This window comes from Erithacus rubecula (genome assembly GCF_903797595.1).
Source record: "Erithacus rubecula genome assembly, chromosome: 3".
Classification (NCBI taxonomy): domain Eukaryota; kingdom Metazoa; phylum Chordata; class Aves; order Passeriformes; family Muscicapidae; genus Erithacus; species Erithacus rubecula.
Genome location: NC_136689.1, coordinates 15,990,295 through 16,016,421, shown reverse-complemented (window position 1 = coordinate 16,016,421; position 26,127 = coordinate 15,990,295). Strand labels below are relative to the sequence as shown.

Here is a 26,127-nt window from a genome sequence, read left to right as displayed (position 1 = left end):
CAAATAGACTTCATAGAGGGTGACTAATGCCAGACTAAGGAATTCATATTCTCATTCTTGCCACTTCACTCATACACACTGCACATGCAAACACACTTCTATATATCTTAATATAATTGTATCTTCTTGCATGTTCCTAAATGTAAGAAAAGTTTGGAAAACTATCTAGGTCAAAGTCTTAAGGGAAATGCTAAGCCTGGGATGAGCCCTGAATTTGAAAATATATCTGTAGTAATAGAGGAAATGTTTGTAGAACATTTAGAATATAGAATGTTTTATGTGCCTTATGTAATTCATATCCAGCCTGTTTTTCATGTAGGATCTAAATTAGTTTCAGGAAAGTGAAGATGTGTAATTAAAAGTAATAAAATCAGGGAATTACCATATATTTTACAACCATTAGAAAATGTTGCATTTCTAAATCTCTCACCCTGAGGTCTGGTTCAGGTGAGTGAAAGTTTTGCTACTGAGCTTACTAAAAGGAATTTCTTGCCCTTTACTCTTTGCTGCTCTGATTGCAGCTTAAGTAGCCACAGTGAAACAAAATATGTGTAACTTCCAAATTTACAGTTACCTCAGAGGGCAGATACATGCAATTAATAAACATTTCTGCACTTCGGTATCTCTTGTATGGGGCCACCAGGATATAAAGACTGTGCAGCCATTTCAACCTACAGAAGTGAAACACTGAGTTCTTTTATTTAGCAGTTTACCTTTGACATTGGTATAGAACCAGTGGTGGAGGCACCTTAAGTGTAGAACACTACAGATTTTTGTAATTAGTTCAGAGTAATTTACCTTTTCAATAACTGTCTTTTATTTTTAATCTTGCTCCATGGTAACAGCTGATGCCACATCATCATTCCAGCCTGTCAGAGGTGGCATCCAAAATGCATCTTGCCATCTGAAAAAAAAAAAAAGGAGATGGACACTTACAGTGAACTCCACAGGCAGGTTAAATAGAGAGCAAACAAATTTATGCCAACTGAAAATCTGGTGCAGTAACCATCAGGCAAATGCTACTGCAAAGCATCTCCTTGCTCACAATGTTTTTATGTCCTTTTATTATGTCCCCTCCATAGAAGAACATGTTGTTCTTCTGTGTTCATCTGCTTCTAGCATATAATGTGTTTGTTCCGAGGTGCCTGTTTTGTGCAGCACAGGAAGAGGCCTGGCAAAGTCAGCTGGTTTTTTCTCTCCCTCCTTTTATTTTTCCCCTACAAGGGTGGAGGTTAAGCAGTCGATTAGGAGTGTTTGCCAAGGTAAATGTTTTGACTTTAATTTCTAAAACACTTCTGTGCATAATCCCTAGGTCGAGGGTTGCAGAAAGACCCCTGGAAGAGAGCAAAGCTGAAGATAATCCCTATGACTACAGACGGCTGCTGCGGAAGACCTCACAGCGCCGGCGCCTTATCCAGCAGTTCTAGCTGCTGCTGCTGTTCCTGCTGCCATTTGGCTTTTATTAGCATAATTTTTTTTTTTATCATTTTATACCATGTGTTTCCTTTTTTTTTTTTTTTTAATCCTCAATTTTTCAAGCTTATGTGTGTGTTCATGTGAATATGAATTACTGTGGTTTACAGCCCAACACTATTGCAAAGGGACACTGTCAGTCACAATCCATATTCTTCCCTAATATAAAGATTAGGGTTTTGTGTACCGTTGCTACATCCTAAAATTATTAAACAGCTTAAATCTAGTTTACTTTCCTCAGTGCATATTTATTTTTTTCTATTTCAACAGTCTCATCCAATCAAAATAATAATTTACTTTCTAGTTCCCTAGTTAAGCTTTCAAATTTTCATGTGCACCTTCAGAAAACCTTAGTTATTGTTTCTAACTGTTTTACAGGAAAAAAAATTACAGGAGCACCATGGAGGAATTTCTGCTTATTTTAGTTTACATTGTCTAAATTTTGGGATGACCTGTTTGTGGCAAGTGTCCCTCTAATGAAAATTAACGTATACGATTAATTGGATAGCATACTATGGCAGTTTATTTCATTATTGACTTTACTGTAAAGCTAGTAGCCAGTTTTAAAGGTCAATATTGTGTGTATAATCTTTATGTTGGAAATGTCCATTTATGGGAAGTATATCCAGCCCTCACCTCTGCCTCTGAGCTTTGTGACTAAGTGATGAACTTTTAAATCATGTTTGCTTTGTTCTCATTTGCATTAGATTTTTAGGAATCTTAATCTCTGGGGTACCAAGAAAGGAATAGACATACACTCTGGTTGGTTGCTGCTGAAATGTAATGATCATTCTTAATCAGTTCCACTAGAAATTAAATGAAAATAAAAGCAATAGCCACAGCGTTCAAATTTCCCCCTGATTCCTTATTCAAAAGACCTTATTTCACAGAAACCACACAGATAATTGCAGCACTTCCTTTCAGGACTCATAATTGCGTGTTCCCAGCTGCAAAGAAGAGAAGGCAAATTTCATGATGCGAGCATAAAGGCCTGATCCTACTCCATTCCACAGCTCTCCTAAACGTGACAATTGGCGGCAGCACTCAGCCACAGGGGCTGGGTTTTGTCCGTTCCCCACGCACATCTGGCCTTTTCCCCAGAGACAGATAACCATGGCTCCCTGATCTGTAACTAGTTACAAGGCTGTGCATCAGGTTAAATTGTACTGCGATGTAAAATTTGTGATAAATTGTTACAATTTTGAAATCTGTTTTAAAGTTGCTTCATCATGTATCATTAAAATGGTAAATAAAAATGTACAAAGCAGTAATATGCTTGGTTGTGTCTTCATTACACCCAGAATCGACAAAGCACTGTGGACTGGGGCATGAGTGAGCAAGGGAGGGAAGGGCTCACAGCAGCCTCTGGCCGTGGAAAGCTGGAGTTATTGTCTACGTGCAAGCCAGTGTGATGCAGCAACTGGAGCAGACTGCAATTCCACACAAAATGATGGCTGGACTGGTTTACTTCTGCTTTCCCACCACAGAGTGTTTTAAAGCATTGGGACATTTCTGCGAGGTCTGATGGCAGGACACTCCCCATAACCGTGTGGGTGCCTGCAGAAAGCAGAGATGCCCGGGCTGAGCACAGGGCCTGGCTGCGAGCAGCGTGGGGTCTCTTCGTGACCAGAGCTGTCGGCAGAGCCACATCCTGACCTGGTGTGGTCCCGCCTGCCTCCCTCCAAGGCCAGGGCTTGAAATCCCTGTGCCAGAGGAGAGGCAGCCGCGGCAGGGAAAGGTGCCCGCGGAGGCCCGGCTGGGTGGCAAAGGGAGGTTTGGTTGCCTTCAGAGACGTGAAGGGAATGGGAACAGTTGTTGTCGTGCTCCTCCCGTCTGGCCGCCGGGCCCTCTGCGTCCTCGGGGATGCAGCGGTTCCACCAGGGTCCCCAGCTCGGAATGTTGCGGGAATCCCCCGGGAGCGCCCCGGGGCTCCAGGGACAGGCGGGGGAGCCTCGGGGCAGCGCAAAGCTCCCCCCTCACGTCCTACGAGCCAGAATGCCCCTGCCAGTCCGGGAACAGGAGGGACAGCGGGACACCAGCTCCGTGCGGGCCCCTCCACCGGCGCCAGCCCCGCGGCGGCCCGGCCCGAGGGGGCGCCCGCCGGGCCTGTGGGGTGTGGGCTCGCCAGTGGGATGGCCGATGGGACAGCGGGGACTCGAGGGTGTCTCTTCCCCATCCCGGGACAGCCGGCGGCACGGGCTGTGCTGGCCTCGGCCCCGCGCCCAGGAGTGCCCTGCTCGCACCTGCGGAGATGCCCCGGTGCAGAAGTGACAGGTGTGGTGGGGTGATTTCCCTTCGCTTGCATCTTAAAGGGCTGAGGACACTTCCCCGTAGTCCCAACCTTCTCCTCGAGGTACCAAGCTGGACCACCGCGGCCGCCCGCACCAAGACCTGGAAAATTACCATTCCACTCCGCTCAGCGGCACCGGGCGGCTCAGCGCTCCCCGCCCGCCCCGCCGGGCTGCGGCCGCACGGACCGTCGGTGAAGACGGCGCAGGCACCCTCGCTCGCCTTCGTCCTCCAAGGCAGCAGCAGCCCCAGCTCAAGCAACGCCTCGGGTCTGCCCCGAGCCCTTTCGTCCTCCCACCGCCGCCCCTCGCTCCGCCGGCGCAGAGTGCGGACACCCCTTAGAACAGCCGTGGCCGCTGGCCGCCTCACGGGCACCTCTTCCCGCGGAGCCGCCCGCCCCGTCCCGGGCAGCAGCGCCTACGGGGAGCGGCAGCGGCGGCTCGGCGAGAGCGCCCCGGGGGCGCCCACGGGACACGCTCCCACCCACGGGACACGCTCCCACCCACGCGTGCCCGGGGCGCTCCCGCCCCTCCGCCCGCCGCCGCCTGGCGCAGCCGCGCACTTACACACCGCACACTCACACTCACGCACACTCGCTCAGGCCGCCTGGACTGCACATCGCCGCTCCTCGCCCGCCCCGCCGGTTCGCCTCCGCCATGGCAAGCCCCGGCTCCGGCTTCTGGCCCTTCGGAGCCGAGGAGGGCTCCGCAGCCGCTGAGACCCCCGGCACAGGTAGGGGGACGCCGAGCGGCCGGGCGGGATCGGCCCGACGGAGCCGCCGTGACAGCGCTGCCCGGTCGCCGGAGTCCCCTTTGTGACAGCTCGAGCGGCGGGACGAAGCGGTGCGGGCGGCGGGGACCGACGGCGATCGGAGCCCGGGCCAGCTCCGCGGGGCTTTGCGGGGCAGGGGGCTCTTGGGGAGCGGGGCGGGGGGCGGGCGAGACGCCCCCAGCCCGTGCCCGCTCCACGGACCCTTCGCTCGATTTTCTCTTACAGCCAGAGCTTGGTGTCAGGTTGCCCAGAAGTTCACGGGAGGGATCGGAAACAAACTCTGCGGTAAGGGCAGGATGCCCCGGCAGCCCGCGGCGGGGGCGCGCCGCGGGACCTGCCCCGGGCCGGGGGGGCGGGGGATGAGGGTCGATGCCCCGGTAACGAGGCCATGTGTCCGTGTCGCTGTCAAGCTCTGCTCTATGGAGATGCCGAGAAGCCCGTGGAAACCGGTGCCAGGGCAGCAGCCCCGGGGGTAGCGGAGCCGAGGCCGACCTGCACCTGCGACAAAAAACCCTGCAGTTGCCAAAAAGCGGACGTGAATTACGCCTTTCTGCACTCAACAGGTAACGGCGCTCCCGGGCGCGCTGCTTCTCTAAAACTAACAAAAAACCAGCGGTTCGGTCGGGAGATTGTCTCCGCTCGCCTTGCGCGGACGCGTGGCGGGTCCGGCGGTGCGCGGCGGAGCTCTGCGCCCTCAGCCCTGGCCCCCGCCGGGCATTTCTCAAATCTGCGAAAAATCACTCAAACAACAAAAAATCCCGAATAGAAAACCCCAAAGCAGTAAAATCCTTCGTACTGAAGCCCGCGGTTTTTTCTTTCTAAGGAGCACTGATAGTATCGACCTCCTCATCGAAGACCCTGCGATGTAATTAAGCTTGGAGGGGAGGAGGGAGATAGAGCGCTCTCCTACTCATTTGCTTTAATTCGAGATATTTTTGCACTTCATTTTTTCTGACCTTGGAGGCAGCGCCTCCGCCAGTGAGTAGATCCAGGTCCACGCCGATATGTTCTGGCCAGGAGCTCTCCCGATTGCTCGGCAGCCCGGGACTCCAAATTAGGGGCTTCCGCTACATTGTGGCTTTGACTGAGCCATCGCTCTTAAACAAAAAAGAGCTTTGTGTACACCGAGAGTCCGTGCAGCATTGCCTCAGAAAAAGGCGTTAAATTATCAACAAGTCACTCGCATAGGAAAGTCACCACCAAGGTATTTTATTGCAGGGCAAATGACAGTTTTTAAGATGTTGCTTGTAGCATTTGTTGCTCAGTCTTTATTTCCTACGAGATTCGTTTTCCGTTTCTTCTTGTTTCCCTGCTCTCACTGCCTTATAAATTGGTCTGAAATATACTGTGCACAGAATTGGCCAATTTGGATAGGATATTAAATCTTGTTATCTCTCAGAACATTCCTCGAAATACAACCTTGCCAATTTGCTTATTAAATGAAAACAAAACGTATTTTTATTGACTACAGTATAAAGGTTTTGTTGACATAAATAGGAGAAGGCTTTGTTCAAAATCTATGTATGTCGCCATAAAACGAAGTGAACTTTTAAATTTCTCCGTTCCCAGATCTTCTGCCGACATGTAATGGAGAAATAACTACTATGTCTTTCCTGCAAGACGTTGTGGACATTTTACTTCAGTATGTGGTGAAAAGTTTTGATAGATCAACAAAAGTTATTGATTTCCATTACCCAAATGAGCTGCTCCAGGAATATAACTGGGAACTGGCAGACCAGCCACAGACCTTGGAAGAAATCCTATTGAACTGCAGAACAACTCTGAAGTACGCAATTAAAACAGGTAATAGCGATGCTCGTTTTCTACCCTGTATGGTCTCATCCATTGATTAAAGGTGTCATTTCAATTTAGCTTGAAACGTTAAAGATTGAAGCAGCAACTGTATTTTGTCAGCTCCAAACAATTTCTAGCAGAGACAGAAATCGTTTTCCAAAATGATAAGCAGCTCCATCTCTGTAGCTGTCAGTGCAGCCTCGCACACCCTCTCCGATATAAAATTAATGTGTCTGGTGCATCGGAATTGCAGAGTGTGCCACAGAGCAGACGTGGCAGCACCTTCACCAGTTTCTGGCGTTCCTTTTCACCCATTTCACGCGTGGTGTCGGCGATGGCCCCTTGCTCCCTGCAGAGCGGGTGCGGCGGGCGCGGGGCAGAGGGGAGTCCCTGTGAGGGGACAGCAGGGACCAGCCCATTTAACAGCCGAAATCGCAGTAAACGGCCTGTGAATCCGAACTCTGAGCGGCCATTTGCCATGTCTCTCACTTCGCCTGCAGGACGTAAAATAAAAAGAGGATTTAGCTGAACCTTACGCAGAAATATCGAGGATTTTGTTTCAACTTTAGGCTCAAGCAGTAAACCCAAAGTCCGATTTGTTTTAGCAGCCATTTGTTGTTTTTCACTGGGGGAAGCAGGGATGGGTTGGCTCCTGCCTGCCTGGGATCCCCCGATGGTCGTGCCCCCCTGTGGGGTTTGTGGAGGGAAGGCAGCACGGGGCTCGTGGGGAAGCGCCCGATTCCGCACCGGGGCCACCTTAAATAAACTGCGGCGGAGCAGGCAGAAAGCGGAGCCGCAATTACCGCTGTCATTGGGAATAATAGCGAGTCCGGGGAGCTCTTAGTGGGAATTTGAATTACTGAGAAATTGCTTAAAAGTAAATGTGAAGCAATTACTGAAAGAGACAAAAGGCTGATTTGTGACTAGAGGTTGAGTGGAAAACAAAAATAATCGGGTTTTGAGAAGAGAACAGAACAGACCGATCCTGGTAAAGATTGTGAGGGATCTGTGTAATCCTCGTTTAGGGGTGGAATGACCATCCGCATGTTTTGATGCATGGTTCGGGCATTGTCAAGATGTTTGTAAAATATTGGATTTAATAGTTAGGTAAATGATATCCAGAGGAATAAAGTCGATCAGTGCAGTAATCTATGTGATGTGTCTGGATAGGGCATAGGAAACGTGTTTGCACAGAATGGTGTAGAAGGTGAGATCTATGATTCTGGGAAATCAAGAAGTAGGCTTTCTTAGATGATTTTCATTAATCGTTTCTTGTTACAGTCTGTGTTCACATAATAGACCTGTTTAATTTTGCACATTAAAAAAAAAAAAACCCTTTAAAACAATGTTACCATTTCTCTTCCTCTCTATAAATATCGGAGGCTTTCCCATCTTGGCATTTTATAACATATTTTAATGCTAGTAATGTTTTTGAAGTCTGCAAACGGGTGCTGGGCGGTTTTGTGAGATGTGGTGGCATGGCGGAATGCAGCCCAGGGGGTGCAGAGCCGCCTCGCTCGGCTGCTGCTGCTCCTCAGCACCCTGGGGTGGCAGCCCCAGCCTGGGGAGGGGTTCCCGAAACACGTGGGGTTTACACCTGGAGCCTTTCGGCATGTGCTTCGGAGTAGAACGCTGGAATTGCCCTCAGAGGAAGGACAGTGTGGGGAGGTTTCTGGCGGCAGCATCTGCCTCCTCTCCTGCAATAGAAGCCCCTCGGCCACGGCCCCTCCTGGGCGGCGTTTGGCTGCAGGGGCCCGGCAGGCTGATTGAAAAATAAATTGTATTGCATAGATTAGCCTCCCAGCTGGTCCAGGGATCGGGCGAGGCAGATGGCTGAGTTTTCGGCCGAGGGGCAGGTGTGGGCTGCTCCCAGGTGTTGTCTGCATGCCACGGCTCACTGGGAAAGCCAGACTTTCAGGCCCCGTACCAGCAGAGACGGGATTCTTGCTGAGAGGATGTAAAAGGCAGTGACCGCGCATGCAGGGAAAGATGAGTGTGAAATTCAGTAATTGTGCGCAGTACGATTGAAAATGGGCAGGGGGATTAAAATACGAGCGTTTGGAAATGGCTTGGGAACTCGGAGCCGTGCGAGGAGCCGGCTCTGGCCCAGCCTGGCAGCCCTGGTGGCGACCACGAGCGCAGCGAGGCTGCAGACACGGCCGGACCCGCTGCCAGCCGTGCCTTTATCCGTGCCTTTACCCGTGCCTTTTATCCCTGCTGTCTGGCCGTGCCCAGCCCTTCTCGTCCCGTCCCTGTGGGGCTGTGGAGGCCGAGTGTTCACGCTGGACACGCCCGTGCCTCAAAGCAGGAGCGTGTGTGACACGGTGTGTGGGGCAGAGGCGCGCCCTCTTAGGGAAAGCCACGTCTCGGGTGTCCCTGTGCCTCGGCCCTGGTTCTTGGCCATCATCTCCCGGTTTGCTCTGGGATATCTGTGAATACATTGTGTATTCTGTGAATACATTGTGTATTGCTAAACAAACCATTAAGTAATAATCGCCTATTTTCACCTCTCGACCAATTCTTCACCCTGTCACAGTCTCCTTTGTAGTATCTCTTTGTTAAGGAGCAGCTTCAACAAAGGATGTGTATTTCAGGCAGAGGCAGCCGGGTAGAGATTTTTGAGCGCCTCTCACAAACTCTTCTCACCTGGCCAATGAAGCCTGTATTCTAAGCAAATCCTCGATTTTCCATGGCCATCTAGCCCAGGGAAGAGTACTGAGTATTGAGTATTCATATATTGAGGTCGCACGGACAGACAAACCCCTGCAGCTGGGGCAGGGGTCAGGCTGGGGCAGCGCATCCCCTGCCTTTCGCTGTCACAGCCGTGCTGCAGGAGGGAAGGGCACGGAGTGGAGCGGGCTGTGTCTCAGGTGTGGGTGCTGGGGGCTCTCCCAGCAGCAGCAGCTGCTGCTCTCCGTGTCCTGACGTCTCTCGATGCAGCTCTGCTCCCTCCACCTCGCTGGCTCCAGGCTGCCAGACCCCCGCGAGTGCCCGGGTTTGTTCTTACGGCGGCTCTCAAAGCAGGTGGTGTGCTGGGAGGTTTGCTTGGAGAGACGAGCAGTGACAACAGGGCTGTCACCCGGGGCTGAGTGTGGGGCTGACAGAGAACTGCTAAGACACTGCAGCTGCAGATATGAATTCTGCTATTGCCCAGCTTTTCAGTGTGGATTTATTTTCAAAACAGGAAATTTTGTAACCTCCTTTGAGTCTTCTTGTAGCCCTGATCCACTAAAGGCTTTTAGCTTCTAATTTTCTGTTGCTTTCAGGTGAAATTTGTCATCCAGCTGTGATATGGAAATTAAGCTATAAATACGGAAATCTTCAAAATCCCTGCATCAGGGGAGGTGCAGTTCTCTGCAGGCAGATACCCTTGAGCAGGATGGCTGAGGCTGTGGTGATGGGGTGCATGTCTCTTAGGTCCACCAACCTCACTCAAGAGTGTGAAGAGCAGGGAGCAAGACCCAGTTCATTCTGCTGGATCTGAGTACCATTCCTTGGTGCTCAGGGGCTTTGTCTGCCTGTCTTTGGCAGCACAGACTGAGGAAAGGTGATGGTTCCTGTCAGCGAGCGGGGTGAGCTCTGTGTGAATGTGATCAGGCTGGATGGCAATAGCACAGGGCTGGTCTCAGGCTCAGGGCACAGGCAAGTGGAATTTGCACGTGTGTCTCCTGCCCCATAGCCTCAGCTCTGCTCTGCCTGCTCAGCTTGATTACTCTGCCTTTGTGTGCTGCAGGGTGAGAGCTGGGGAGCAATTCCCCGTGCTGCTCTGCCAGCCATGTGTCCACGCCTGATAAGAGGCCACAGGAGACCAAAGATAAGTTTTCTCTCAATGCTGGGTCTGCATTTCCTCAATCATCTTGCTCTATCTTTTATTTTCTCTGATGGCAATAACAGTACATCGTCTAAGGGTCAGGACAGGTGTTTTCCAAGCAAAGGCTCCCTTCCTTTGAGTTGGATGGCATTTAAGTAATTGTGGACCATCCATAATTTTTGCCAGTAATTATGCCACTTATCAGGGGCTTGCGGGAAGTAACTAGTAAAAATGGAATTTTAACGCTTCCTGTGTTTAATGGCTCTAGGCACGTTTTTAAGGAAATCTCCGGGAGGATTTTAGAAAAAAAAATAGGAGCCAATTAGATTAACAAAGTAAAAAGACTATCAGCTCACTGAATGTAGTCCTGTGCATCATTCTGCTGGGGCAGCAGTGCTGGTTTTCATGGCATTTGATTAAAATCATAATTGCAAGTAGCCGGGCTATTTGTAATTGCACTCTGACAGTGAAGAAATTACAAGGACCACCACCTTCCCTGCCATCTTTGTACAATCATCAGCCATTGAGTCATGTGCAAAGCAGTCACCAAAATACTCCATTTTCTCATTTCGCCCTGTCTATTACAATCATTAGCCATTCATCACTGATGTTATATGTCCTGGCAAGCTTTTCAGATGGTGTCTCATGTGTGCCTTTCAAACCTAGTCAGGCAAAACCATATCCAGTGACAACATGTGACACACTAACGGGAGCAAACAGCTATTTTTGTGAGGCAGCAATGTGCTAATTTTCAAGGCATATTGAAAGGATAATAGGGAATGCTGGAATTCATTATTCTGCTTTGAGTATAATTACTCTGATTTTACTGACTTTGGAATGAGAAAGAAGAGAAATTATCCTGCCTTTTTCAAGAAATGTATTTACTGCCGTTTGCTTTGTTTCATACCTTGAAAGCGCTTCCTTCTCTATAGAAATATGGAGGTAAATATACTGTTCAGCACTGAATAGTTTCATTCAGAGTCATCAGCCTTTTGATAACATTTTCCATCTTATACAGGGCACCCTAGATATTTTAATCAACTTTCAACTGGATTGGACATGGTTGGATTGGCAGCAGACTGGCTGACATCAGCAGCAAACACTAATATGTAAGTAGAAGATTTTTTATTTAATATATAGGTATTTATTATAATTTCACAGTTATACTCTAAAATGCTAGTTGCTGTATCTGAGTGAAATAAAAATTTTATGTTAAAATTGCTGGGGAAAAAATTACCTGCTTTTTAAAGGGTTACAGCAGTTATTTATAGAAAGATTTTCAACATTGTCCTGTAGGCTGTCATTTATAAAATTTCATAGTTGTGATATCATGTTGGTTGTGCTACCTCCCAAAAGCACACAAAAAATATATACAGATCAGCATTTTGCATGCATAAATATGTAAAATGAAAGGGGTGCTGAGTAGCAGTTGCATTCGTGTAGAGGGGTTATGTACAATCCATACCCAGAGCAGGCAAAGCCATTGCTTTCTGTAAGAAAGAGATGCAGAATTTATGGTGTGGGGTTTTATTGAGATTAGGACACATTTTTGTGTACTTGCTTAGCTTCACGCACTGTCTGGCCATTATGAATAGGACTGCTGACATGTGCCTCTGGACATGCACACGGGTTTGTGCAAGGCCAAGGGGCTCTGCCCAGCATCTCTTGGATAAAGGGCAAAGCCCTGAACCTGGAGGAGGTGGGCAAGATTTTATTCACTGAAGTGGGTGGAAATGGATTCTGAAGTGCTCCCTGCATTTCTCCTTCTAGACATTTGATGTCAAATCAGAAGGAAGACTGTGGAAAATACTGTGAAACAGAACACTGCCCAGTATAAGATAGAGTATATTGTATCTATAATGTAATGTAATATTGGAAAAAAGATGTGTTAGTATTGTAGATGAAAGCATTAAATATGGACATTACTACATTTCAGGTTCACCTATGAAATTGCTCCAGTGTTTGTACTTTTGGAATATGTCACACTAAGGAAAATGAGAGAGATGGTTGGCTGGCCAGGGGGCTGTGGCGATGGGATATTTTCACCTGGTACATGACATTTCAAGCTTTCTCTATATTTTCAGACTGTGGTATATGACATCCCCTGTAGCTAAAGAGTAAACATAATTAAATATGCATGTTTGAGAGGACACTTGCTAGTAAACACCAGTGGCCTCTTTGAGATAAAGTACTGCATGTTTATGAATTTCAGGGATGTGATTATGAGGGTCTGTTTGAGCAAATTGCACTGCATGATGAGCAGCTGTAATGGCACATGGGAAACATAATGAGAAGAGACATTTGCCTTGCAGTTTTGCTTTGTCCCCACATTTTATGGATTCCATGAAATAGAAACACTATTGTATTAATAACAGAGGAAAGAAACACAACAAAGCTCTGTATCACTGCTGGGGAAATTGGAGCAAACAGGGGAAGATGTAGTATGCCTTCCAGCAATTTTAGTAGAGTCAGTAAGACCCTGCCAGCATTTACAGCATGATGTTAGCTTTCCATGTGAAGCTGATCTGTTTTTCTCAGTGGGGTACTTGGGTGGCTACTTAATCTGAGTGCTTAAAGGCTAAGAAGCCTGGTTCCTTCAGGGCAAGTCAATAAGACAAAAAAGTGTAGAGAAATCATTGACAAACATTGTTAAGACTTCCTTCTTTTTTTAATCATTCCACTTAGTCTTTTGATTTATCCTCCTTGTCACCTCTTCTCCGACTCTGTAATTTCATTGCTCAAAAATTTTGGCCTGTCTGTCTTGCAAAATTGCAAAGAATTTCCATTGGGTGTAATATCTTGGCTTGTCAAAAGAGAACAGACTGTTAGCTGTTGCAGAAGGAGCCTTTCTGGAGGGGAAGTTAGCTGACCTATTGGAGAGAGATAGAGTGCACTCCTGAGTAGAGGAAAGGCCTCATTGATGAGAGCCCAGGACATTCAGCTCTCTGAGGCCATGAAGGTCTGGCAAGGCTCATCTTCAGCTTCTCACATCTGGATGTACTCTTGGGAAGTGGTGTGGGACTTTTATTCTGGCCCTTTCCACAGATGTAGAGAAATAGATGAGAAGACTTGTCATTGCTTTTTCATGAGTTCTTACTTAAAAAGCCTGAGAGCAAAAACTCTGACAGATTTTATTGTGGTTCTTAGAGATCCCCTGAAAACCTTGGCCTCCATCACACTGTTTATCTAAGCATGTGTCACGAGCCCAGGAACAAAGTGAAAGCTTTTGGAAACTGAGCAGTGGTTGGTTACCAGCCCTGACGTGTCTCAGTACAGCTGCTCTCAGTTCCTCACCTTCCCAGTGGGCTGGTCAGGGACCTGCAGGGTGAGAGCAGAGCTGCAGCAATGCTTCCCAGCCAGCTCTGGAGGGCAGAGCCAGTGTGGCAGCAGGCTGGGGAAGGGCTCAGTGATGTGCCAGGTCTGCTCTAGCCTGGCAGGTAGAGATGGTGTGAGCCAGGAAAGGTGTGTGCCTCAGGAGGAGCTGCCTGGCATGGGGCCAGGTCTGACACACCTGCTGGTGGGTCAGAGCTCACTTAATGGAGCTGAAACCTGTGTGGGGACAGGCTCTCTGGCAGGCAGGTACCTGCACTGGCACTGGCAGGATTGCCTCCTCTCATTCTTTCTTGCTCTCCAATTTCTGGTTTGTGTAAAGTGCATATTTCTAATTTTCTCCCTTAAGGCAGAAATACTCAGTGTGCAGGTTCTGCTTTTTTAGGCAATAATCAAAATAATTTCTGTGCTGTCTTCTCACTTCATGGCTTTAGCTGAAGACTTTACTGTTGTAAAGAAAAGGTTCTTTCTGCATTCTCTGGAATGAAATATACAGTATAAATACATGTGAAGCATGAAAGCCTGACTATTTTTTCAAAATTCTGTAGGTGTATTTTGTTAGTTGCAATTAACTTTGGATGTGAACACAACAATGAAATTAAAAAGCATAATGCAGGCTTATGAATAAACTTAAGGCTAAATCGCTGGGTAATAAATACTAATAGGAAAGCCTGGTACTGAAGAAACTTAGCATTTCAGTCTTGATTCTTTTGACACTGAGCCAATGACTTTGAATAAGATAGGCCAAATTACTTCAGCCTAGTTCAGTCACCTAAATCATCAAGAGCAGCTCTTCCATGACATCTGCAATTTTTAGGGACAGGTACCTCAGCATTTCCTCTTTATCTCTCCATTTTTTTTTTATCATTTCTGAAGAGAGGTGTTGAAATGCATTCATATATCTGAAGATAGTTGAAAGGGGAAGAAAAACCCTGAACTGTACTGACCTGTATGCCAGAAGTACCATTCTTCTGTGGCATTTTCCCTTGGGTTCACAGGAGGGCCAGTGGGGTCAGGGAAAGCCCACAGCAGGGCAGCCTCACTGCAAGAGCAGAGCTAGGATACTGATTAGAAATGAAGGGCACAGCTTGTGTGGGCTGTGGAACAGCATATATCTCCAGTGAGATTAAAACAAATCCTACAAAAGTCAAAACAATGTCAAATTTGCCAGCACAGATACCCACCAGTGCTTCCTTCATCTGCTCAGAGGGTGGATTGCATCTTATCTCACTTTGGCTGTCCAAGCACTGGGTGTCTATCCTGGGCTAATTACAGCAGCTCCCATGTATTTGAAGGAGAGTGGGGAATGCATCTGCATGACAAATTCCACCTGCCACAAACAGCTGCCATAGGATGAGCTGAACCATCCTCTGGAGGTGCACATTTTGAGCTCTTCATTATTAGATGGATGAGTGTTGCAATAGTTGAACTCTACCTCACCGACATTTCAACCTGTTCATTTAAAACCTTTGCTTTATATAAATATATGTGCATAAACATAGATATATAATCAATCTTTGTGTATATATACATATATATATATACACACACACACATATATATGCAGGATCAACCTGATGGATTTCATGTATACATGTCTGTCTGTGCTTGTGTGCATACAAATGTAAAAGTTCTCAGCTTCTGCCTCAGGTACTGTGTTATATTCCCATAGTGCTCATGCAGCATTAATGCAAAGCCAAATATTGCCCACTGTAGACACAGAGACTGTTTGTAAAAAATCTCAAAAAGGAAAAACAGACCACCGCAGAGCTGTAGATCTGACACCCAGCTTGAAGTGGGTTAAATACCCATCTTGAAATGGCTATTTTAAGTGAAAGTAAGCCTTGATTTTAAGGCAAATGTTAGAAGTATTAAACCTTTTCCCCTTGTTTCCATCAGAGGACAATTAAAATGAAAAAATGTTTGATAGAATGACCCTTTTTCCATTGGCTTCCCTCTTCCCACTCCAGTTATCCAGAAGATAGTGGCTGTTGGGTCTCAGTGGGTGGTTTTGCTCAAAGCTGGGGCATGAAACATCACCCTGATTTAGGAGGAGAGAGCACAGATTAGCTGGCACTTGAAAATCCCTTAGGAAGTTGCCTTGTGGGGGCATCTGCTTAGGAGATGGAATAGTGTGGGGATTATGTGTTGATGGCACATGGGAAGCTAAGACTGGGGACTGAAGGAGAGATGGTAGCTAGAATGAGGTGAAAGGAAGCACCAGTCATTTTTTTGCAGTGGTACTTTTTGCATAAGTTGTTATTTGTGTGTAGTAGATCCTGTTATTACACAGCCCAGCTGTGAGGAGCATCAGGAAGAATCTGTGTTTTTGCCATGAGGCAGAGACATTAGCATTGCAGTTAGAAAAGCTATAGCAAGACTTGTTTGTTCTGAAATGCTATTACAATGAATAGAAAAAGTAACAGTGTATTACTGTGGACTCCAGGTGGTGCCATATCTAACATGTATGCTATGTTGATTGCACGTTTCAAGATGTTCCCAGAAGTTAAAGAAAAAGGAATGGCAGCTATTCCCAGACTGGTTGCCTTCACATCAGAACATGTATGTGTTTATGTTTTTTCCTATCTGTTACATCTGCTTGTATGAATTTAAGATTAAGAAAATAGCTGAACAGAAATTTGTTGGCAACTGTCTTCATTTCTGTTATTCCTTCACTGGGAATAAAAACATGGGAAGAGGTTTTTTGATCTATAGAGGATGATCTCTCCACTTTTGTGTGGCTGAAATCCAGGCAGAGCAGTCTCTGCAAGCCACTGCCATTTCTTTGCTCTCCCTTGTGTCCATATAAATGTTGATGTGAGTGGTAAGGACCACATCAGACAAGGAGAGCTCGTCACTGGGCTCCAGCACTTTCTGCCAGGAATGTCATCTGTTTGGGTCACTCTGGGGCAACAGAAAATCCTTTTGAGTCAAATTCTTTCTCTGAAATCACTCCTGCTGTTATTTATTGAGAAGGTGATAACATACATGAAGACAGTCACATGGCAATGCTGTGTATGTGGGTGTGTGTGTACAGCAGAGCAGCTGCAGTATTTGTTGGGTAACAGGGCTTTGCTGTGAGTTTCTGCCTGTGAAAAAAAGCTTCAGCACCCAGGGGTCATCACAGGCACTGCTGGGACCTGGCAGTGCCAGAGGAAAGGTGGGCACAAGAGAAACAGGAGTAGTCCTTGAGAGAGAGTTCTTTGCTCTTTGTACAGCCAGACAGAAGTCTCTGTTGGGGGGATTGGTTTTGGCTTTACGACCATTTAAAACTCCTTAGAGTGGAGAATGTGGATGCAGGAGAAAAGGAAATAGGAGGGGTTATCCTCAGGAGGGGCTGTGAGCTGTTTTCAGGCTTTATTGTCCACTTTTGAATTTCTCTCCAGCTGTGTGGATTCATTTGTGGGCGAGGCTCAGCAGGACACTGTCCGTGTTAGGTAACAGTGTCCTCCTGGTGCCTATTTTGACTTGCCACAGCTTCCATTCTATGCAGTGTAAAGAACAAAATACTCTAACAATTGAGCACAAAAGTGAAGGAGGAAATCTCTCCAAGGATGTCTTTCATAGCAATAGGATGAAATGAGATGAGATGTGATGCACAGCTGTGGGCTCCATATTGCAGAATTACTGTCCCCATAGCAGTTAAAGAGGACAGTCTATAGCTGAGTAGCAACTTTCCAAAGCTGGATGTACAGCTAGAGATACATTATTCCTATGGAAGTAACAACTCTAAGTTGTGCAAATAAGGTTCAGCATGATTATTTAAAGTAACAAATCCTATTAATCATTAGAGAATTTAATTGTTTTACTAGCGATGGAGTGTTAAACAATGACCCAAATTGTGCTATCAGTCTCAAAATAATGAAATGAGCTTTAATAATTGTGTTTTCATGCCAGGGAAGAAGCAGCTCCCTTAGCAAATTAAACATTGAAAAGTCAAATATACTGGAGAATTCATAGGACAGCATCTAAAATCCATTACATTTTAAAATTATCTTGAAATTGCAGGTTTTTTTCTCTTCCTCAATCAAGCTCTATAAAAAGTATATTCTCATCTTCTAGAGAAGTTAAGAAGCTGCACTATGTGAAGACAGGACCCTTTAACCCTTAATTGCCCAAAGGATATGGAATCTGTTGTAGAAGGAAATCAGGTTTGACAAGCAGGACTTTCCCTCATGAAGTGATGCTGGCTCTGACCAATGACTGTGTTGTACTCCAGGTGTTGTGTTTCAGTACTTCCCAGAATAATCTTTTCTGTGAATTCACCAGCTACTGAAGTAAACTAACAGGCCTGTAGTTTCCAGGATCCTCCTTCTTGCCCTGCTTGGAAATTAGGATGACGTTCCTGATCTCCCAGTCAGTTGGGACCTCTCCAAATTCCCAAGACCACTCAAAAATCAGTGAGAGAGACTTTGGATTACTTCAGCAAGGTCTTTGAGAATTCAGGCCCAGTAGATTTGTAGGGATCAGGCCCTCATAGATTTGTAGGGATCTACCTGGAGCAGCAGATCCATAGTACTATTTCCCCATGCTCTGCATGCATGGTGTGAGAGTAAACAAACCTTAAAGTAACTGTATTTGCTGTATTTTAGTGGAATTGTTTAGAAACCCAGAGAGTTTGGTGTTGAAATTTTCAGTCAGATGCAAAGATTCCAGCAATTCTCAGCAAAGAATTTCAGCATCCCAGATGAGACTCTATTTTCATTACTACCAGTCTAGAGCTTCCTGTACTACAAATGAATGAAGCTGTGTCACAGTTGCCACCACTACTACTGCAATCAGAATCTGGCTCAGTCTGATGCTGTGATAGGTTCAGCAGCTAGTGGGGGAGAAGGGTAGGGAGGAGTAATTCACAGCTTTTAAGTAATTACCTCCCTAATTTAGGAGTGCATCATGTTCCAAAATTAGGAGCCTCATTCTCTGCACAACCAGTGAAGAGAAGCACCTCTGGAGAGAAACTCAGAGCATCCAAATTAGGAACCTAAATATTCCTTAATTTAAATGTTCTAAATCACCTCTGGGAGGGCTTCACCCACTTCTGTGCACTGACCATAAAGAGGCTCCCCATATACACAACCTACATTTGGTGCCTAAAATAGGTTATGTGATTATTCCAACTGTGCACATTCCCAGACAGCAAATCTTCCCCAAGCCACAACGTAGCACATTCTGCTTCTGTTTGTTTCTGTTTCACCAGTGATGGTGAGGAGCCCTGCAACCATTTGGGTCGGTCTTCCTCAGGTTTAATTTCTGTGAGACACACTTGCACTCAAATTTATTCAGTCCCCTCTATTCCTCAGGACATCATCAGTCTTCTTTCATTTGCACTGATGCAACAGCAGTGATGTCCTTCAGGGCAGCTGTTCTGGACTGCACATGATGCAAGAGCCCTTGACTCAGAGGGGAAAAAGTGATGGATGCCAGTTGTAAAAAGCTATTTCAGTCCATCATTTCAAACACAATGAAAAATCTAAAGTGAAGGCCTCCTCCTGTGTTCCCGCATATCAGCATTAGGCTGCTGAAACTGTTCAGAGGAATCCATCCTGTTTTCAGCATTGAGAAAGCTGCTGAAAGGGATAACTGCCTTCTCAGAATATTTTAATTGTTCCATTTGTGTACAAGGCAAGACCTGTTAAATTTTAACCCATTCTCTATTATGATTTTGACCTGCCCAACCAGCACTGCCTCACAGCATCTAATAGTAGCTGGAAATATTATGGATCAGGGATTACACCTAGCAGGCAAAAGGACAGAGTCATGCTCCCTTAGGAGGAAAAGTGTGCAAAGGGAAAGTTTAGCTGTAGACAACTAGGTGAGTTCAAATCACAACACAGCAGATGGCCCTTTTCATTGGAAAAGCAGGAAAATAGCCTAAAGAATTTCTGTGGACTTGATCCATTAGGGACTATATGGGCTTAATCTACAGTTCAGAGAATAAAAAAAAAAGACTGGTCATTATTGGAAAGACAGAATTTTTTCATTTTCTTTGTTCAGCAATACTGTTCTCATGTAGGTCACAACAGCTTTCTTACTTTTCCACTGATCTGGAAACCCCCTAAGAGGGAACATCTTGTCAGGTGCTCAGTGAGGGAGTAGCAACACTCTTCCTTACCATAGGTTTAGGAAACAAAATGCAGAGTTAAGAACTGGCAGGTGGTTGAGTCTGATCTGACAATAAGGGGCCTCCTCATCCAGTCAGAGACCACAGAGGGCACAGGGGAGGTTCTTTGCCTCTGACATCTCTCCATCTGCACTGCTCGTGTTGAAGTAGCTGCTGCTGAAGACTCCTCTAAGAGTGCAGCTCTGGCAAGTACCCACTGAGGGGGGGGGACTGTTGGCTCTCCAGGTATCAGCATTGCAGACAGCTGGACACACTTGGATCCTCTTGCTCTGGGTGAGCACTGGGAGAGGTGGCAGGTCTGGGGTGACAGGGGAGCACCCTCCCAGCAACAGTGCACTCAGCATCCACACAGCAGCCAGAGCAGATTCAGCAATAAATCACCTCTGCAGCTTCGTGCATGCTCCTTTCTCTTTGTGAATAAGCCCCATTATTTGCAGGGAATGTGTCAAACAATTCTAGTACCTGTGGGACAAAGTGGCTTTGGGAATTTTTATCTGAACAGTTTCAGAAGGTTACAGAAGCCGACTATGAAGCTAATTGGTGCTGATAGAGAAGGACATTAAAAAGTGACTTCTGTATCTGTAGCTTAGACCATGTCACACATGTGGAAGATTTTGGGTTGGTTTCTCCATAGAATTCATGAAAATCTGATCTCTAGCTTATCACTTCCATGATACATAGTGTTGCCCTCTGTCCCTGCTACTTAGGAGACACTTTGCAGAGCTGCCACCTGCCAGAAGCAGTCCAAGGGGTGTTGTGTGAGGTGCTGCTTCCAGAGAAAGATTTGAGGAGCCTGGAAGTCCTGTATTTTATTTGGTAGCATAGATTACAGGGCTGTAAATTACACTCTGGGCACACAGAGTAATTAGAAATTAGATTTGTTTCCACCTAAGGAAACTTAAAATCAAACTGATGGGTTCACACATTTTTTTCTTTGCATTACTTACTGCATAATAACTAGAAAATTATTTTTATGGTATTTGAAGCCGGGGGGAAGAGTGAAAACTTGGTCTTATTTGAGGAACAACTTAATTCAGGTAGCACCATTCAAATCAAAGTAAAATAATTTTCTAGAAAAGTAATGCTCTAATGCAATCTGTCCTAAAGGAGAAAAATCATCATTTGGGTCTAATCCTTCATCTGGTCAATACCTTGTGGCTTTTACATTGCCACAGTATTGCCCTGATCTCCATGCAACATTTCTTATCACATACAATGCTGCAAAACTGTCTGCACTAGAAAAAAACCAAATGAGTCTTTCTGATTAAAAAAGCAGCATGAAGTTGTGTGTTTCAAAAATGCCAAAGATACTAGAATGTTCAGAACCATTAATATCCTCATTTCTCTCCTGATACTAACAATTAACTTTAAAAAGGGAAGAGCAGTAGGTAAATGAAACCATAGTGAATATATCCCTCACTACAGTGTATTTAAAATTTTGATAGGACCCAGTGTTGTTCTTTTTGTAGGTAATTGAAGGAGAAGTTGTAGCTTGAAATTAGATGACAAAGATAGGATTCATGTTGCTTAACATTAACCACCTCAAGTGTAAACATTTAATCTGAGTTAGTCTATGCCTTTTTATGGCCAATAAAAAGTGCAAGATCTACAGAAGACAATTCATCTTAAGTCTAAAACAGTGCCAAAGCCTTAGAGATCAGTGCCTTCTGGAGGTACCTTTTTTCCCCACTTTTGTGGGAGCCCAAACAGCAAGCCTGGACTAGCCACACATTTTTAGATTATTAAGAGAGAAATAGCCCAACCTACACATCCAGGAATCACACAATGCTTAAAGCCCAGGAGAGGTGAAGATGAAAGTGTGTTCACCTTATTTGCTAGTGAATAGATGATGGAGTGAGGATGAGGGTCTGGATCTCCTGGGCACCAGGCTGCCAGTGATTGACCTCAGGGGAGTTTCAGCTGCAGGATGTCTTGAGCTTGCTCAGCATTTGGGACCTGTTTACTGATAAGCCACCTCCACAAAGCTCATTCTCCTCTGGATTTATGTAAGCAAGGGAAAACAGCAATCTGAAAAAACAGCCATGCCCTGTGGGGCTCATGGCATTAGGATGGTTCTTTGTGACAGCTTCAACCATGCCAGTGATGAGCAGTGAAAATAGAAACATCTGTATATTGAAGCACTTTAGATAACAATGCCGTACTTTTCAGCATCATAACATTTTTAATTATTCTAATTCTTAAGTTTTTCAGAGGGCCTATTTGTTATTGCATGTGTAATATGCAATGTTTACACTGTCTCTGCCTTACAAAGCTAACCATGTAAAAATGGCTATCTGGGGAACAAACCTATACCTAACAGTATTTGAAATTTTAGATAAAGGGAAAGGTCCCCCAGATCAGAATCACTAATTAGTTTTTTCTGTCCATCAATACTCTCTGAGTCACTGATATCCATTCTTTCTCCTTCACCACTGAATTTTACCACATTTTTTCCATACAGAAATTAGATTCCTCTCTATTGGGGATGTATTTTCAGTCTTCCATGCCCCCTTTGCAGTGCAGGAAGAGAGGGCAGGGGGAAGCCAGGAAGCTGAAGTGACAGCCCATTCCCACCTGTGTGTGCTCCTCTGTCTGCAAGCCCAGGACAGTGGTGAAACTCCAGACCTTTCAGCATCTCCAAGCCTGGCTTTTCCTTCAGGACTGGCATCAGGCAGCCTGCACCTGTCCTCCCTTTGTTCCCTGGTCCTCCCACCATAAGGTTTCAGATCTTGTGACTCTTACACAGCTGTGTTGTGAAAGGTGTTCAGGCTCCCTTCCTGAACCTTCCTCCAGTCCGTAGCCCTGGTATTTGCAAAGGGGTCACATTTAATGTCCTTCCTTGTTAGCCCAGTTAAATCATCTGTGAATAGTTCTGTCTGATCAGGTCTGCAAGGCTTTTAATCTCTTTGACCTTTATAGTTTTCTGTGTTTACCATTATATTACACAGACAGCACCATCACAGGAATATTAAATCAAAGTTTATTATCATTGTGAAAGTTTTCTTTGGTCCTACAATTATATTTTTTCTATTTTGCTTTCATTCTTGATCTTTCGGAGCCTCACAAGCTTGGAGTAATTTCTGTGGTGTTGCCCTAAAACATGAAAACATAACAGCAGTCATATATCTGTGACTGTGTACACAGATTGAGCCATTTCATATTCAGAGTTTGTTTAGAAACTGTAATAGCATTTGCCCTTCTGTGTGCACACTTCTGTATTTCTTCCCAATTTATCTGTAAACCAGTTTTGGTTCCTGACCACTGAATTCCCTTCAGTCTGTAAAAAGCCTTCAGGCAACAGAGCTATCAGTACTACATTCATTTTTTTTCCCCAGTGCTCTTTTAGGAGTGCCATGAGACTTCTCTTAGCAAGGCAGCAGAACTTGGCCATATTCCAGTAGATGCCTTTGAGCACATGGGCTTAATTTCCTTCCTCATAGTAGACCATTTAAATCTGTCTCTTCTTTTTTAAGACACTTTGAATAGTTCTGTTTTCTAGTAGAAAAACAAATTGCAACAGTAAATCTTTTTTTAACTAGAGTGAGTAAGGAGCAAAATTAATGAATGTAATGTCATCAACTCAAACTCCAGTGAAATATATCTGTGACTCTTCACTCCTAAATCTTACCTACATTTATATATTTATACCACCCAGTATGTGCCCATCAGTTTGTGTAATACATGAATAAAAAACAGATTAAATTTTTTTAAGTATATGAATTAAATTCTATCTTCGTATACCATATCAGTGAACTGTCATTGTGCTGGCAATATTTTTGCTCTGTTTTCAATTTTTGTGGAGTTCCAAGATACTTTCCTAAATTTGGGAATGTTTTATGAGCCTCCTCCTGCTGATAGCCATTTCATGGCCTCTTCTGCTCCCCACTCTCACAAAGTTGCACTGCTGGCCCACAGAGCTCAGGGAGGCCCAAAGGGCTGGGAACAGATTTTTGTACCTTTGATATTTAGAGGTTTGTGGATTGGTCACAGTCCAAGCCTTCATCTACAGTGCATTTGTGCTGGGGAAAAGTCCACTGAATTTAGTGAAGCTGATGAAACTCACGGAAGTGTGTTTGCTCAAAAATTCACTTTTGTTAAGTAAAGAACATGCCAAGAAAAATGTCAGTGTGATGGCTGAGCTGTGATGTTCAGTGTATAAATACTTCCTAGCACCTTGTGAGTTCCAGCTAGAAAAACAACAAACTCCCTCTCTAATGAACATACCAGTGACCAGTGGCTTTCTCAGGCTGGGGGATGTCTGGGAGTTAAACTCGTGCAGTGTCTGGAGCGCTGGTGGCTGCAGATGCTGTGCACTTCCCATTCTCACAGTAGATGTCACAGGACTTGGTTCAGAGAGAAGGGGTAGAAACCTCTTCACCTGATGTCATTCTGCACCCCCTCCAACCCAGCCACCCTTGTGCTGGGTGAATCTTTTCCTGGAGGTGCCTGTTTCCCCCAGGATGCAGAGGAAGCCTAGTTGATGATGTCAGGATACCTGCAAGGAACCAGCAGGTTCTGCTAGGACAGCAGAACACTTCACCACAGGCATAAATCCCCTGTGGCTCCTCTAAGTGATGAGTATGCCTTTCATTTATCATTCAGTTTATGTGAATCAGTCCAATGTGTGTATGTTTACCTTTCAGAGTGTGCTTAGCTGGGACTGGGGTGGTTTGCTGTACTAGCACTTCAAAAACTGATTTTACATCTAGGCTGCTCAATGCACGTTGTTTGTACATATCCCATGGGGAAAAGCTGTACCAACCCAGTGTATTTAAAAAAATTAATGAAGTACTAAAAATATTTACCTGAGGAAGTATTTTCAAATTGTCCATATATCATCAGTGAAACACGACTTAACATGATTTCTTCAAAATCTCTGGATATTGAAAAAGTCAGCAGACATCATGAAAATGTTAAGAATTTCAGCCAAAATGGGAGAATACAACATATAAAAAAAGGAATTTGTGCTGTAAACTCTTAACCATAGTAATCTTAAGCACAGTACTCAAGACTCAATGAAAATTTCTCCCTGAGCAATTTTTAAAACACAGAAGTTTTTACCTCTTAAGTTGGTGCTGCAGTTCTTCTACTCTTCTTCCTCTTTCATTAAGCTGGTTTAGAATTACTGTAATTTCAAAAGTGTTCATTATGTTTAGAGCCCTGCAGTGAATCTGTGCCCTCATGGCCTTTAAGTGAAGTCCACACATTAAATCTCGTGCCAGCCTCTTTCCCTGCAGCTCTCTGCTGCTTGCAAACACTCCCTTGACAAAGCAGAAGTGATTGCCTCTCCTTTGTGATCTGCAAACTAGGTCTTCCTTTCTTCTTTAACACTCTGGACACTGAAAAAATCCTTCTTAGGTTTTTAGCTTCTGGATCTTTCTTACAGTGTTACATCCTAAGCTAATGGCACTGTTGTATCTAAAGAATTTGCAGATTTTTAGTGTTTAATAATCTGTAGTTAAAATTACTTTGGACAATATTGTTAACAGATAGGTTTGAGTTAATACAAAATCAGATTCTTTGGGCTATAATTTGATACAAAACTGTTGCATTATCATAATCACTGGGATTACATTTAGAATTATACACCAACACTAATTTGGGAGTTAAGAGTGAGAGAAAATTAGGCCGACCTGCACTCCAATAACTTCCACATTTTATTTTGAACATATAAATTGACTAATAATCTTACTATAATACTAATACTAATAGCCTTATTCTGATTTTAAACTTCAGTAGCTCTGTTTGTTAGTAGGAATTATTACTGGCTTTCACTGGCATGAGATCACAATTAGGCTTCCTATATTCACTTCTCTCAGTGTATTATTTGGGCAGCAGATGCATTGTAGCACATGACTCTGGACATCACAAACTAAATTAATTCTCTAGGGAAGACGATTTTGTTTCAGTAAATGAAGATCATAGCTGAATCTGTACAAGCAATAGAAGCTGCAGGTATGCATCAAGGTCCAGCATTGGCCAATTGGGTATGTAATATTCCAGGAGTAAACCCAAATTAGAGTGATTGCTGTTTCTCCAGTTGATGGTAGTGACCTGCTTTGAAGCCTCAAATTACAATGATCAGTTTCCAAGAGGGCTCTGAATGTAATTACTGCCTTGTGGGACTTCTTGCTGAAGGGTTTGCAAGAGAGTAGTGTTTTATATTAAATTAGATAATAAACAATAAAACCAGTAAATAATAATCAATGTATTTTTTTCAGAGTCACTTTTCTGTGAAGAAGGGAGCTGCAGCCTTGGGTATTGGTACAGATAGTGTGATTTTGATTAGATGTGATGAAAGGTAAGTAAAGATGTCAAATACAGCTTTCTTTGTGGTGCATAACAGAGGATCATCAGGTGCTCATCTCAGAGACAGTATGTAGGATGTGGTCAGCAATTGGTATAATTTGTCAAAGCACTGTCACCTTCAGCAGCTTTACACTAATTCATCCCACTCAAGGAACTGGCTCTGTTAGTAGTTTCGTTATGGGTTCATTTTAGGGGTTCATAAAAAAAATCTTAAAAGTTCCTCTCCTCA

At 44.9% G+C, this 26,127-nt stretch overlaps 2 protein-coding genes across 2 annotated transcripts in view; both read left to right on the top strand.

Annotated features, from left to right (window-relative positions):
* LOC306800081 (myosin-IIIa-like) overlaps positions 1-1,427 on the top strand; it is a gene marked incomplete at its 3' end in the record, with an annotated part of 50,798 nt that extends 49,371 nt beyond the window's left edge. Inside the window, exon 24 of the mRNA XM_079301880.1 lies at positions 1,313-1,427. Within this exon, the coding sequence (XP_079158006.1) occupies positions 1,313-1,427 (115 nt within the window). The remainder of the gene's footprint in view (positions 1-1,312) is intronic.
* Positions 1,428-4,219: 2,792 nt separating this feature from the next.
* Positions 4,220-26,127, top strand: part of GAD2 (glutamate decarboxylase 2) — a 37,969-nt gene continuing 16,061 nt past the window's right edge. The window contains exons 1-8 of the mRNA XM_079300597.1: positions 4,220-4,494; positions 4,759-4,818; positions 4,944-5,096; positions 6,103-6,336; positions 11,157-11,247; positions 12,075-12,187; positions 15,915-16,030; positions 25,811-25,890. Of these exons, the coding sequence (XP_079156723.1) occupies positions 4,419-4,494; positions 4,759-4,818; positions 4,944-5,096; positions 6,103-6,336; positions 11,157-11,247; positions 12,075-12,187; positions 15,915-16,030; positions 25,811-25,890 (923 nt within the window). The 5' untranslated portion in view covers positions 4,220-4,418. The remainder of the gene's footprint in view (positions 4,495-4,758; positions 4,819-4,943; positions 5,097-6,102; positions 6,337-11,156; positions 11,248-12,074; positions 12,188-15,914; positions 16,031-25,810; positions 25,891-26,127) is intronic.